General features: G+C 39.8%; 1 protein-coding gene across 1 annotated transcript in view; it reads right to left on the bottom strand.

The window, feature by feature from the left end:
• Positions 1 to 1,164: 1,164 nt before the first annotated feature.
• Positions 1,165 to 14,967, bottom strand: part of zswim5 (zinc finger, SWIM-type containing 5) — a 65,309-nt gene continuing 51,506 nt past the window's right edge. Inside the window, exons 10-16 of the mRNA XM_061693687.1 lie at positions 14,456 to 14,607; positions 13,359 to 13,461; positions 11,645 to 11,780; positions 11,081 to 11,238; positions 10,696 to 10,859; positions 9,972 to 10,053; positions 1,165 to 5,991 (exon numbers count right to left, since the gene is read on the bottom strand). Of these exons, the coding sequence (XP_061549671.1) occupies positions 5,129 to 5,991; positions 9,972 to 10,053; positions 10,696 to 10,859; positions 11,081 to 11,238; positions 11,645 to 11,780; positions 13,359 to 13,461; positions 14,456 to 14,607 (1,658 nt within the window). The 3' untranslated portion in view covers positions 1,165 to 5,128. The remainder of the gene's footprint in view (positions 5,992 to 9,971; positions 10,054 to 10,695; positions 10,860 to 11,080; positions 11,239 to 11,644; positions 11,781 to 13,358; positions 13,462 to 14,455; positions 14,608 to 14,967) is intronic.

Genomic DNA, 14,967 nt, shown 5'->3' with positions numbered 1-14,967 from the left:
AAATGTATGGGTGTCATCTGCACAAAAGTGGAACAGAATGCCATATCTTTTAATGACAGTCCCTTTGGGAACCAGATAGGGAGAGAAGAGGAGAGGACCAAGAATGGAACCTTGGGGGACTCCAGTTGTAAGAGATGCAGACTCACAGGAAAGCTTCTAGAAGACACAGTAGATAAGAACGAAACCACTAAAGAGCAGTGCCACTGATGCCAACACAATGCTCCAGGTGAGAGATGTGGATTTTGTGGTCTATTGTGTCGAATGCAGCTGCAAAGTCTAAAAGAATGAGAATAGTATAGTCCCCAGTCTCAGTTCCGAAAAAAATAAATTGTTAATAACTCTTCAAAGTGCAGATTTGGTGTTGTGGAGTGTGCTAAAACCAGAGTGGAAACCCTCAAGAATGCCATGTGCATATAAAAAAAGACTGCTGTTGTATAACAACTTTGACATTAAATTGAGTCTACTTTTAGGAGGGTTTCATTTGAGTTTGAGCTTCATGATAACTGGATTGGGGGTCTTTAAGGATGTGGTTAATAGTGTTAAAAAAAAGAGTTCTGAGGAGCGGGGTTCAATCCCTGGCCCCGCCTATGTGGAGTTTGCATGTTCTCCCCGGGCCTGCGTGAGTTTTCTCCGGGCACTCCGGTTTCCTCCCACATCCCAAAAACATGCAAGGTAGGTTAATAGACAACTCTAAATTGCCCATAGGTGTGAATGCGAGTGCGAATGGTCGTTTGTTTGTATGTGCCTTGCGATTGGCTGGCAACCGGTTCAGGGTGTACCCCGCCTCCTGCCCGATGATCGCTGGGATAGGCACCAGCACTCCCGCGACCCTCGTGAGGAGAAGCGGCTCAGAAAATGGAGGGATGGATGTTGATCGCTTTTCCCACCTTCATCTGTTGAAGTGAAATCGTAATGTTTTCAGCCTACAGCAAAAATAAAGGAATTGGCCTCATTGTTCCATTTCATTTGGAACGGACTGAGGGTATAGAATATGAGTATGAGATCCTCAGACCCATCGCAGAGATGTGCCGTCAACCCTGGGTTCTCTGAGTTGGATTCCCCCCCCCCCCCCCCCTCAATTAACAATCGATCCGGGAAGTGTGAATTTTAACTGTTCCCCTGTATCGTATTTTAGCAGTGCATGTAAGACAAAATAAGACTGCGTAACGTGTTTCACACTTTATTCATAGAAAAGCACTGAGAGTCCAACACAAATCAATATAAAATGGTAGTAGCGATACATAAATAGTAATAAATTTGCGCTTTATAGACAGTAGCTCAAGAATTTGCACAAAAAAACAAAAAGCAAAAAAAGTGTTGATGTTAAGCTATCATATTTTTGTGGCAACAAATACTGGAAATACCTTTTTATAATCAGTAGCACAAAGAGGCAACAAACACTTTCAATATTCCCTTAAGTTAGAAACAATCCGAAACAAAACAAACGGGAAAACAGTGGGTGACCTAGTGAATAAATTCTACCAGCAAATAGTACTCTCCTACGAAAACAAATTAATGGTTTGTGTGTGTGTGTGGGGGGGGGCTTAAGCTCCTCTTCCTTCTGCAAGTGTAAACAGACAAAACTAGAGGGAGGAAGTCACGATGCTGTCCGTTTTGCAAGCTGGAACACAGTAAAGGCAGCTTATTGGAGCTTCCTGTTCAAGCAACTTAACTGCTGCAAGTACGTGTCGCAGTCACGTGCTCTTTTAATGGATGTTTTCTTCGCGCGGAAGTTTCCACCTTATCGATGACGCAGCATTGGGTTAAATCAAGTCTACCACAGAGCATCAATTTCACCGATGTTTAATAAAGTTGGACACAGCAAGGCTAATTCATTGGTGTGAGGAATGGGCCCATGACCAAACAAATTGACAGAAATCTAACAGCAAGGAACTGTGGTCATCCCAAAGGCCGTCCCATTTGTTCATAGTTGCTTTTTGTGATGTTTAGGTGTTGCTCTCTCTGAAACAAGCTCCACCACATGAAGACACTAAAGGCTTTTGAGTCCTGATTGAATAAAACCCACAAAGAAGTCAAGCAAAAATAAACTTTGTACATTGATAGGTCAGAAAGGCATCTTCCCAGTTTACATTTTGATCTCTCATCCATATGCTGCAACGAAGCCAGGTCATCTACTCGCGCATTGTCCAATTGCAAAGCAGGCTGCAGCTCGGCTTGGTTGCTTCCCCCGCCCACCTCTAATAGTGGTTCAGTCCAATGTTTCTCATCTTGCACATTTAGGAAGCCATCTTTAAAAGCCCATACAAGTGGTTCTGCATAGTCAGGTTTAAGTACAGTATGCATCTGTGCCCATTTTCCTCAACTTACATGGTTTTTTTTTTTTTTTTTTTTTTTTTGGGGAAAACATTTTTTTCTTTGCAAATCAAATCAAATAAAATAAAACAAACCAATAAAAATACAAACAATAGTGAATCTAGCAAAACAGAAATTATACTGGAGCACCTGAGAAAAGTCTTTGCTCTTACAAAAAAGCCTGTCGAATACCCCACATCCAAAACAGTTCAAGTACACTCCCACCCACCCCAAAAAAACAAATAAAAACAAACAACATACTTATCATAAATAATTATAATTTTACAAATTTCTGAATTGACACTTTAATATTTACAATATCTTAAATGCTTAATGCTACTATTTTTTTTGTTTTGTTTCATTAAGTGATGTCCCTGAGAACTATGTTTAGCCTCTTGTTTCCTTTTTCATTTTGTTTCTTCAATTAAAAAAAAAAAAAAAAAAAAAAAAAGATCTGGTGACGTGGAAGGATGTCACCTATGATGGAATGTAATAAAGCAAACATGCAAAAAAAAAAAAAAAAAAAAACTTTTGTTAATCCTCCTGTCAACATCACCCTGGATTTATGACTGCCATTCTTTGTCACACAAAGTTAGCGAACATCAATACATAAATGAATTAAATGCTGAAGCCGGCAGGAACGTACTGAAGAGGTATTTGTGTGAAGTGCTTGTATAATGTTGCGTTTCTAGCTGCAGAATGAACAGAAGTTTCAATAATGCCAATAACAGCTCAAATTAAAATATGAACTGCTTTAAGAGTGACATTGAATTTACAAGCAAAATGTCAAAGCTTTTGGCCCAAGCCATATTACAAGCACATCATCCCTGGTGTGATACAATTAGTTCATATATTGTTAGTGCTGTTTAAGATTCCTTTTTAGGTTTTTCTATTATAATGAAAATGTGTTCCTAACCTAGAATTATTCCCCCTAGTTGTTTTGTTGATTTGGAACAAATTCCATTCTGTTTCACTTTTTGAAGTGTCACCAAGCAACCAACGTTGGAACTCTACATATTAGTTTCAAAGAGGAAGTTTAGTTAGGAAATTCTTAAGTTCCCACAAAAGATGTTATGACGGAAAGAGAACTTTAGCTACAGGCAGAGGGAGCAATCGCTGATATCAACAAGGCCCAAATATGTCTCAAACTTTACAACTGAATACAAAAAGACAATGCGGCTTGGTGAAGAAAAACGCAGAGGCTTGACGATACAGTGGGCCCGGAAAGTATTCAGACCCCCTTAGATTTTTCACTCTTTGTTATATTGCAGCCATTTGCTAAAATCATTTAAGTTGATGTTTTCCCCTCATTAATGTACACACAGCACCCCATATTGACAAAAAAAAAACAAAAAACAGAATTGTTGAAGTTTTTGTAGATTTAGTAAAAAAAGAAAAACTGAAATATCACACATATTCAGACCCTTTGCTCGGTATTTTGGGTGGTTTTGGAAAACCTTCTCCAGAGTGCTCAGGACCTCAGACTGGGCCGAAGGTTCAACTTCCAACAACACAATGACCCTAAACACACAGCTAAAATAATGAAGGAGTGGCTTCAAAGCAACTCCGTGACTGTTCTTGAATGGCCCAGCCAGACCCCTGACTTAAACCCAATTGATGATCTCTGGAGAGAACTGAAAATGCTGTCCACCAATGCTCACCATCCAACCTGACAGAACTGGAGAAGATCTGCAAGGAGGAATGGCAGAGGATCCCCAAGTTGTTCCAGGTGTGAACAACTTGTTGCATCATTCCCAAAAAGACTCATGTTTGTATTAGCTCAAAAGGGTGAATATGGCTGAATACTTATGGCTGTGTGATATTTCAGTTTCTTTTTTAATAAATCTGCAAAAATTTCAAAAACACACATTTTTTTCTGTCAATATGGGGTGCTGTGTGTACATTAATGAGGAAAAAAATCAACTTAAAAGATTATAGCAAATGGCTGCAATATAACAAAGAGTGAAAGTTTTAAGGGGGTCTGAATACTTTCCATACCCACTGTATATTGCTTAATCTTGAAATATCGTGTGAGAAATAGTCACACTGTCCAAACCGCCTAGATTACAGGGAGAACTTTAACATATATATTCCAAATTATATATAGTATGCATGTGCATGCATCCTAAACTAGAACAGCTCTTAAGCAACATGAGCCTCAGTCCAAGTGGTCCTTGAATGTTGTAATGAATGGATGTGGGAGAGCTGGTCTACACTGGATTTGGTCAGGTCTTTGGATTTTTTTTCACCGCACGGTTGTTGTGGCTTGCCGTCTCTGCGAACAGGCCCTGAATAAAACGAGGCGATTTGTCAACAGGGAGGTTAAAGCTGATAAATAATACAGTTGAGGTATGATAGGAACACTGTGCCTGTTTTCATCCTTCGTGGGTTCACCCCTCCCTATTTCCAAACCCCACTTCTTTCCAATTTCTTTTGACTCAAAGAAGCCTGTCCAACAAATCTTTTGGTTTTTGTATCACATGCCACACACAAAAAAAAAAAAAAAAAATTGCTAATTCTGCTTTTCACAATCTTCTGACTTTTTTTTGTATGTGTAATTCAACATTCGTCTGGGGGGGGGGGGGGGGGGCAAAGAAGCTGTGTTTTGTTGTCGGATTTTTGACATATTGAGCCATTTGTCCCTCAGCAGTTTCAGTGAAGTAGAGCAATGAGCTGTGAACACTTCTTGGTTCACATTTAACAAACAAAACCACCACACTGGAAAAATGTTAGTCAACAAATGGCTCAACTTAAGAAGTACACAAGGAATTCAAAATAATTTTAAATACAAATATATAAGACGAACTACTACTACTTAACCAAAGCGCTCCCTGACCAGCATCATGAGTTTCTTCTTGCCCTTGTAGATTTGTTTGAGGTTGTCTACGAACTGGGCAAACTGAATGTGGCCATCCTGTGCCAACAGGAAAGTTTCCCGTGCTTTGCTCAGGAACTCAATAAACTCTCCGTAGTGCCGCGGACTGATGTGTGTCAGTCGAGAGTGCGTGGTGTTAATGTACGCCGAGATCGTAGCGTCCAGCAGCTGCCGCAGAGGCGCCTTGTCCGTCGACATCAGCTTCCCGGAGTTCCTGCGGCCGGGAATGCCGGCGAGACCTGGTGCCGTCATGGTGCATCGCCGGAGGATATCAGACAGCACGGTGGCGCAGTGCACACTCTTCACCACCAGGGGAATAATTGCGGCCAGCTCGTTTTTCCCCAGGGAGTGGCTGAGCGCACAGGCCCACAGAACGTCATTAATGGCTGGGTGCGTGTCCTGGTTGTAAGCCAGGTTCAAGTGGGTCATGGCGAGGGAGGCCAGTTTAAATGAGCGCAGCGGGTACCCTCTGTGTTCCATGTACCTGGCGATCGTGAAGAGCTGCGAGTACGTCATCCCGGTGGACGCCGCGTCGATCACAATCTGGTAGGCTGTCTCAAAGGCGATGTGGTCCTTCTCGCAGAGCGTCAGAGCTGACAGGGCGCAGTTCTGGGGGTCTTTCATAGCGCACTGCAGCGCCAGCGTCCTCGCACAACTGGCCAGCTCCTCTCGTTGGGGGTAATCCAGACTGAGGCGCAGGATGGTGTTGTGGGACATGACGGTCGCCGCAACAATACTGGTGGCCTCGGTGGGTGTGAAGAGAGTGTACCAGCTCTGCAAAATGCTCACCAGTGCACGAAGACCTGAGCGCAAAAGTAATACAAGTGTTAGAATAAGATATTTGTGTGACAATGATATTCACATGCTACCGATGCCACAAGATTTGCTGCAAAACACTACTTTCCTATTAGAGAGGGCTATGGCTTGACTATATCAAGCTCCTCCCCTCATGTCAACATAGATGGGTTAAACAGGTTTTTGGTCTGAACCAAAACATCAGAATCGGTACATTTGTGAATAGTGAATCACAAATAGTGTTCCCTCACTATATCCCGGCTTACCTATTGTGATTTAGTGCATTGCGGATTTTCTTTCATATTGCGCATAATTTGCCATATCGCTGGATTTTGAGTGTATGCTGTAATTTCTTTGTGGTAAAAAAAATAAAAAAAACAAAAATGCTTCCTAGCCTAAAACAATAAAACTGAAAAAACAAAGCAAAAGAAAAATTCATTAAAACTCAAATTATAAGGAATAAAATGTACATAGTGTACAGGACTACTGAGCATCACTGTATGTTTAAGTGTTTAAAAGGTGTTTAAGATAGGAGTATGGTAGAGGTCAACAGGAGTGTGGGGAAGATTAATAAGAGTCTGTGGAGCTTCATGCAGTTAGTAAAAAAATTAATTAAAAAAAATGAGGTCAATACTTTGCAGATTACACGTATTGCGGGGGTGGTCCGAAACCTAAACCCCGCGATAAACGAGGGTTTACTGTTTGCGACAGAAGAGTGTGCAGTTTTTAAAGCATCTGCTTTGTGTTTTAGCTTTAATTTGCCACTTCCTGCTGCCTGCAACATTGACAGATTGTTATGTTAATATATGCACAAGGATGAGCAAGTATTTACAAGATTTACTCAAATAATGGCACAGGTTATTTACTCCAGTGCTAAGCGTACCAGACATTTATTTGAAAGAAGCATCTTTTTGAGAGAAGGCCTTGTATTTGTACAGATGCTTGTTAAAAGGTGGATCTAAACATGATGATAATGGTTTATTGGTCGACGGAGAACTCTTCTTTCTGTTACAAATGGAAAATGAATGTAGGACTCCCTCATTTATCATTAGCATTTTCTATTAGTGTGTCATTTTATTGTTAGTTCCGATCAAGAACGTTCCATTACAGTCACTTTTATGACAGTTATACCGGCCTGAGTAGGGCAGAGTTTCAACACTAAGGCTGGATTTACGCATGGTTCATGTGACAATTTTGACTCAAGTGGCACATTTCGCATATGCACCACAGAAGCGTACGTAAATAGAACCCCCTTGCATGGAATCAAATATACTCAGGCCTCTTCCAGATACAGCGCAGAGTAAACGCAAAGATTGGATATACCTCGTCAATGCGAGCACGACGTCATCAAATTACACGGATCGGTGACATCTACACACTCGCATCTCAAACAACACAAAAAAGCACATTAAACAAATGACAACAAAAACAGCTTTGGTGACTCATATATTCACTGGATCACAACATTATACAACTCACCCAAAGCAACTGTCACCACAAATGGGGGTCACATCACAAAGTTTTATTTTACAAAGAGGAACTCGACAAGGAAGCCCTCTCTCGCCCCTGCTATTCGCACTACTTAACAAACCACTGGCAATATGGCAGAACAGTAATATTAAAGGTATTAGTACTACTATGTCAGAACACAAAATTTATCTTTATGCACATTATATCCTTCTTTATTTACAAGAACCCAATGCATCACTTCAAACAGTTTTTAACCTCATTAAGACATTGTCGCAAGTATCAGAATATGCTATCAATTGGTCAAAATCAATAATACTCCCGATAATGACTAACTCATGGAATCCTGCCGACCAAAATCCAAACTTTCCTATTCCGACTGGGAATATCAAATATCTAGGCATTGATGTCTCAGCAAAACCTACAGAGTTAAATAATTTAATTCATATACCTCTACTAGAATTATTATTTTTTGACTATTTAAAACGTTGGAACAGCCGAACTATCTCACTTTTAGGGCGTACAGCTACATTAAAAATTAAAATGTTACCACAAATTAACTATTTCTTTTCAATGATCTCATTCAAACCCACATTAAAATGGTTCCAAATGCTCGACTCTGCCATTTTTAAATTTTACTTTAAAAATAAGAAAAATAGAATCAGCATAGCTACCCTTCAGAAAGCTAAAGCAGAAGGGGGACATGACCCACCCAATTTCAAACATTATTATTCAGCTAGCCAAATACAGTACCTCATTAAATGGTTACATGCTAATGTAGAACAAAAATCTTGGTTGGAACTAGAAGAGAATGACTCTAATTGCACCAAATTTTCAGACCTCCCATTTATCAGCGCAAGTCTCAAACGTCACAATTGTTTTAAGAATCAGATTATTGCTGCCACTTTATTGGCTTGGTGGAAAAGTCTATAAACCACGCAATCTCAGTTGGCACCATGTCGTTCCTCCCCAGTCTGGCACAATCCCGATTTTGAGATTAACAAAATACCCCTTTACTGCAGCACATGGGAACAAAGTAGAATTGACCGCCTGCATCACTTATTCAAAAATAATGTATTCGAAAATTTTCAAGTTTTTTTAAAAATTCATTTACAATCATTTTGTACCGAGCTGTGTGTTTTTAGGCCACAAAAAAAAGTGCTTAAATTTAAAGGACAATCGACTTCAACAGACGACTCCTCCTCATATTCGTTCGTTAAATCGAGGTTCCGATGTACTGTATTTAGTATTTGTTTTCTTTTCAACCCATTTCCTTTGGTTGTTTTTTCTAAGAATAAACACCTCTGGTTTGGTGCCACCATTCCTGAGGGGCTTTTATTTGTTGAGATACCAGGCAATTAGAGCTACGAACGAATCCGTGCTGATTCAGATTCACTTGCGAATCCCTTTGGAAGAAACAAATCTAGAATCAGAATTTTCTCATTCAAATCAAGACGAATCAAAAAATAAAATACTTCTTAGTTTATTCTGACAAGCGCTGCAATGCTGTACACGGTCACTACTATTTTGACCTGTTGTGCATCGCTTTTGCGGATGTACATACATGTTATAGCTTCACCGAGATCTCCATAAAGTTTGTTAAAAGAAAAAAAGAAACAAAAAGCTCTCCGCTGAAGGAGGCTTATGTTTCGCCTATCTCTCCACTAAGCTGAACAGATAACATGGAAGCGCCACAACAGAAGCCAAAAAGTAGCCATCTCTGGAGATGGGCTGCGGCAGAGAGGGAGAAAGTTGATCCAACACAGCGTCAAGCTAGAGTGGCGAGGTAGCCAGCAGGCTAGCTGCAAAGGTGGCAAATTGGTCCGATCTGCGAGGATTTATGGCACCAACGAGCGGAAAACAGACCCGGGATTCTACCTGTGGCCAAGGTCCGGTGAGGGATCCTGGTTAAAGTAAGCCATTCTAAACTAAAAGGATAAACCTCTCTGTACGGAGAAGCACCACCTAAAACACCGCAGTCAAAACGAGCCAGCGTACTCTCTTACCGGTTCAAATCGATAGTTTACAAATATTCAAATTGGATTTTTTTTGTTTGTTGGGCTATTATTTCTGACTAGTACAGGGCGTAAAGATTTGATTGTGAGTCGCTATTCATTCGTTAGTGTCAATACAAATAGTGAATGGAGTTTTAGGGTGCGAGTCCGACGACTACAGGCAATTAGGTGAGGCATAATATAGGAAGTGACTATTTTAGAATATAAGGTGTACACTTCTTTTATAACAATTCTTAGGTTTAAAAAAAAAATAGTATTTTAGAATTGAGAATGTGAACCGCTATTAGTATCATTCATTCATCAGTCATAATCTGGCTACGCTACAGTGTGAAATGTGTCGTACTAAATGGATTTACTGACATTATCCTTAAAGACGAGCTTATCTAAATATAAGGACATAATCATACAAGTGATGTACGTATGATAAGGAGTAAAAGAGAGGGAACACTCTTAAGGCAGAGCTTGTTTGCCTCCTGTTGTGAGAGGGGGTGGAAGTTTCAACATACCGACTTCAGTGGCACAGGTTACCAGCCAGCGGACCATCTCTCTCCTCCTCCAGTTGAGAGTGGACAGAGTCATTCTCATCACCTGGAACATGAACGTGGACAATATGATCTTGCAAGTGTGCACAAAGAGAGCAGTAACGAAGTTCAAATGTGTCATCTGTGAGTTTCTCTATCTCGGCCATGCAACATCGGAGGAGTTGCATATCTCAGTTTACTATGGATTCTTGATTTTTTTTTTTCAAACTCAACGGGAGAGAAAGAAAAGGAGAGAAGGAAAAGAAATAAAAAAAAAGGACAAAAAAATAATTTTAACTGCAATTTTAATGGCTGTCAATTATTCTCGGATATCCGGTCGAGCCTTGTCGCTATCCCCCGCGAATAGCGGGTGTCAATTGTATATACTGTATATGCAGGGATCCAAATATGGCAAACTTCTATCTGGATCTCATCCTGTTTATATACTTTGTCAAACTTCATCAAGTCAGGCTGTTTTTAATGCTGTCTAGTCTCTTTCTAGCAAAAATAAGTTTTAAACTTCCTTGAGACCAGTGTTGATCGTGCCAACGCTAACATTTATTTTGTCGGGCGAAAATATTGTTTGCAGTGAGACTGTTGAGGCTTTGAACGTGCAACCAAAGTTACGCGCAGGGTGTCCACACCTCCTCATTATTATTGAATTACAGAGTTGTTACAGACACACATACCAACCCACATAATACACTACCTGAAGTCCTAGCTCCAACGCCACATTGAGCAGAGTTATATCAGGCGGGCTGTCTGCAGGTGTAGCTATTTTGAAGGCATCCTGGGCTAATTTAAAGATTAAGGAAGAAGAGTGGATGTTTTTCTGGATGGCTTCCAGAACCGTCCGCAATCTCAACATGTCACCTAAGGATAATCAGAATCAGAATCACCTTTATTTACCAAGTATGTCAAAAACACAAGGAAGATGTCTCCGGTAGTTGGAGGCGCTCTAGTATGACAACAGACAGCCATTGCGACAAAAAAATACATTTGAGACATAAAAACACATAAGGAGCAAAGGTCGTGTTTGCATTATGATTTTCAATCTCAATGAGACACTGTTCTAGGTACAGCTAGGACCGTACCTTTAGCAGCAGTTAGCATAGTCGAAGCGAGCTCACACTGCTGCGACTCCAAGTGCCCTAGAGTGAACCAGCGTGGATATCTACTTGGAACGATGGAAATGCCATGATGAGGGTGACCGACATCCCCAGAGCCTGCAGATGACTCCAGAACTGGCAACCTAAAGAAAATGAAACTTCAGTTTCATACAATTCACTGGATTACGAGGATAATATCTAATAGCTATGGTCATTTTCATAAGTAAAAACATCAAGTGCCAATATACTTTACAGGTTATCTCCTACATCAGATCACGTTTTATTTAATGGTATAGTATGGTATGCTTTTATAGTCAATCCTAAATTTATGTGGAACGTGTAGACGGCTGAAATTTCTTGCAGATAATTAATGGCACAGTTGACTCTTGCATTTATTTATGCCAGTCGCACAATCGTATGTATCGCTCACAGACCGCATAGAGACCAAGGCTTTCTTATTACAACTTACAAAAGCAGTGAATCAACATTTGACGGAAAAAAATGAGAACTAAAGGCATAGCTTCAAGTACAGCAGGTAAGGAGTCTGACCTCATTGCGCGGAGAGCCACCTTATACGCCAGGTCTGCATCATGTGGCAGCAGTGCAGAAAAGAGGTACTTGGCAAAAGTGTGCATAGGAACACTTTCCCTGTGGATGACTTCACCTAGACCACTGAAAGGACCAGCTGTGTTGAGGCAAAGAATAAATCATTCTCAGTTTTCTAGGACAATGTTTTACAGTCAGTTCTCTGCAAATATATTGGAACAGACATGATATTTTTTATTTTAGTGATTAAAACATTTGGGTTTGACATCAAAAGATAAATATGAAATCTACAGTATATTTTCAGATTTTATTTCCACGTATTTACATATGCATCAGATACAGTGATTATGTTTTCTAATAGTGATTTGTCTAATTTCCATTGCTGTCTTTTTATTTAATCAAGTTCAAATACAAGATTCATTCATTTATTCTGTCATTCTATTCTGTCATATTATTTGTCATGGAATGACACATTTTTAAGTGAGCAACAGCATTGAATAAGAATAAGATCAAACTTAATATTTAGTTGCAAATGCTTTGGTTGCAATACTGTGACCCTGTAACATCACCAAACTTCGGTGATGCCATTTTCTTTGATTACACTTCTGCAGGCTTTCACTGCAGCCTCATTGTTGTTGTTCATTTAGAGTGGTTACTTCCTTGGATCTCCTCTTTAGCATGTAAAATGCATGCCCTGACAGGTTTACATCTGGAGAGTGACTTGGCTAATCGAAAAACCACTTTCTATAGAGTTCTAAGTTGATTTTGCTCTGCCATCATTTGTTACATCATCACTAAAGATGAGTGAGCACATCCCAGAAGAAGCCATGCAAGCTGAGGACAGGACATTACCTCCAGAAGATCTTTTATCCAAACTTTAGCATTTCCATCTTTTTGGCAAAGGTTAATCGTTCCCTCATCAGTGCATAATATTTTGTCCCATAATATTTAAGGCTTTCTCTGTACTTTCCGGTACATTGCTAGTGAGTGGTTTGCATTTTCTGGTACAACTGCTGTACTTGTGTTCATCAAGTCTTCTGCAAACAGACTGTGATATATTAATTCCTGCTCTCTGGAGGCTATTGCTGATGTTACTTAAAGATGTTCAGGGGTGTTGTTTTATAGTCCTCAAATGTATATTATTTTGTAAACTGCTGTTGTTTTCCTTATTTACACGTTTGATGTCTTTTAGTCCACATTATTTTCTCAGTACATTCCAAATACTTGTACTGGCTACGACCAATGTTTGTTTCATGGCTCTGATTCATTTCCCTTTTCTTTCAGCTTCACAATTTCTTGTTTTTCACCCGTAGACAGCTCTCTGCTTTTTGAAGTTGGTTACATCTCTGTCATTGCAGTCTGCACAGCCAAAACCCAACATTTAAGACTTGAACGTAAACTGCCACTGTTTTCATTGTTTGAATAATGTTCTAATGCCTTTGCTCACATGACAAATGGGTGGGTTTAAACTAATGTTAACCAAATTATGTATCTGATCCAGATGTAAATACGTGGAAATAAAATCTACAATGTTGATCTTTACTCATATTCTACGTATGATGCCAAATCCAGATGTTTTCAGTCTACAGCAAAAATAAAGGTATTGGCCTCACTGTTCCAATAATTTGGGAGGGGAGTGAATTTGCATTTAGAATAGGCTTGATAAGGTACAAACACTGTAAAATGAGTATAACATGTCAAATGTTGATTGTTGTACCTTCTAGTAACTGTATGGCCTGTTTCCGGAGGGTTTGGACCAGTACGTCATCCAGCTCTAGCTCTTGCAGCTTTGCAACTATTTGCTCTTCATTGCGGCACACCTACACAACAACACAAACACACAAGAGTCACAAAAGTTACACATTGCACAGTATTCTGTACATTTTATACTCAATACATGATGTTGCAATAAAAAAAAGCATTTGTGGAAATGCATCGTTTGAAAAATCCTTTTAAAAATTACACAGAAAAATATTAACTATGAGAACAAAAGTGGAACCTTGATAAAACGGACCCTGATATAACAGATATTGGATAAAACGGACCCTTGGGACTGAACAGTGTGTTAAAAAACAGTTTCCATTTGTCAATTAAAATACTGTTGACAAAGTCTATAAGTTACAGAATTGGCCGCTGTTGTTTACTGGAGCTGTGGTGCAATGCAGGCAGAGAATGGGAAGGATGTATTTCTGGGCCATTTCCTGGGAAGGTTCACCACTGTTCTATGTTTTTGCTATTTGTGGATAATGCCTCTCACTGTGGTTTGTTGGAGTCCCAAAGCTTAAGAAATGGCTTTGGTAAGTTTGGATAAAATGTTAAACTTTCAAACTTTTAAGTGTTTTTTAATATTTATTTACAATAACTTTGTACTATAATGGGAGTTTTAGGCCACAAAAAACAACTACTATAAAACAATTTTGCGCTGTACAGTAATATGGGTGCATACCGCCTCAGAAAAAAACTGCTTCAATGTAACGGACAATTGGCTATATAACGGACGACCCCCCCCCCCCCCCCCCCCCCCACACACACACTGCCCCCCCCTGTCCCTATTAGTCCGCTATATTGAGGTTCCACTATAATTCATTTGCACAAAAAGTTAAAATTCATCTTGATTAAAAATCTACTTTATATATCGGTTTTCTCAGAGAACAAAATTGTACGCGCGTGTTGCTCTATGTGCGCGTCAATAACTGTACTTAGTTTTCACTGACACTTACTCACATGAACCATGTCAGTAGCACACGAGAGTTCAAATGACAGTAAAAATGTGAGCAACATATGACAGTAAGCACAACTTCACAACTTTCATACCTTATCCTGAGCGTAGAGGCCTTCTGGCATTATCCTTTGTTGGCCCATACCCATCAGAGTCACCTCTAAGGCAAGTGTCAGGTAGGACTCTCCTGTATCATGACTGCCCCAGACTGGCACATGGTGGTAGACTGGACGTCTGGGCTCACCGTCTTAGAGATGGGGGAGAAGAAATATGAATCATCAGATCGTAATTTTAGGCATTACAGTTGTTGCTGTTATGAATTTAGGGGTAAATAACAATCCACCCAAATTCCCTTCACTCCAACTAACCTTAGATTAGAATTTAATTTTAAACATGTCCAAGATAGCTCAACTAACATGGCTTTCTTTTACCAAGAAAGCAAAACGATATATTTTAATTAACATTCACCTGTAAAGATGTAAATGATGTGACTTACACATGTTCGGATTAAATTTAAACAGAGGTGTACACTATACAGTATGTGTGGCCTTCAACTACCTGACTAGGATAGGGATACAATTGGAGTTAGTAAATGAGCAACAGTCTG

The sequence above is a fragment of the Phycodurus eques genome, chromosome 13 (genome assembly GCF_024500275.1).
Source record: "Phycodurus eques isolate BA_2022a chromosome 13, UOR_Pequ_1.1, whole genome shotgun sequence".
Lineage (NCBI taxonomy): Eukaryota > Metazoa > Chordata > Actinopteri > Syngnathiformes > Syngnathidae > Phycodurus > Phycodurus eques.
The sequence above is the reverse complement of the archived record's forward strand: the minus strand, read 5'-3'. Positions and strand labels throughout refer to the sequence as shown.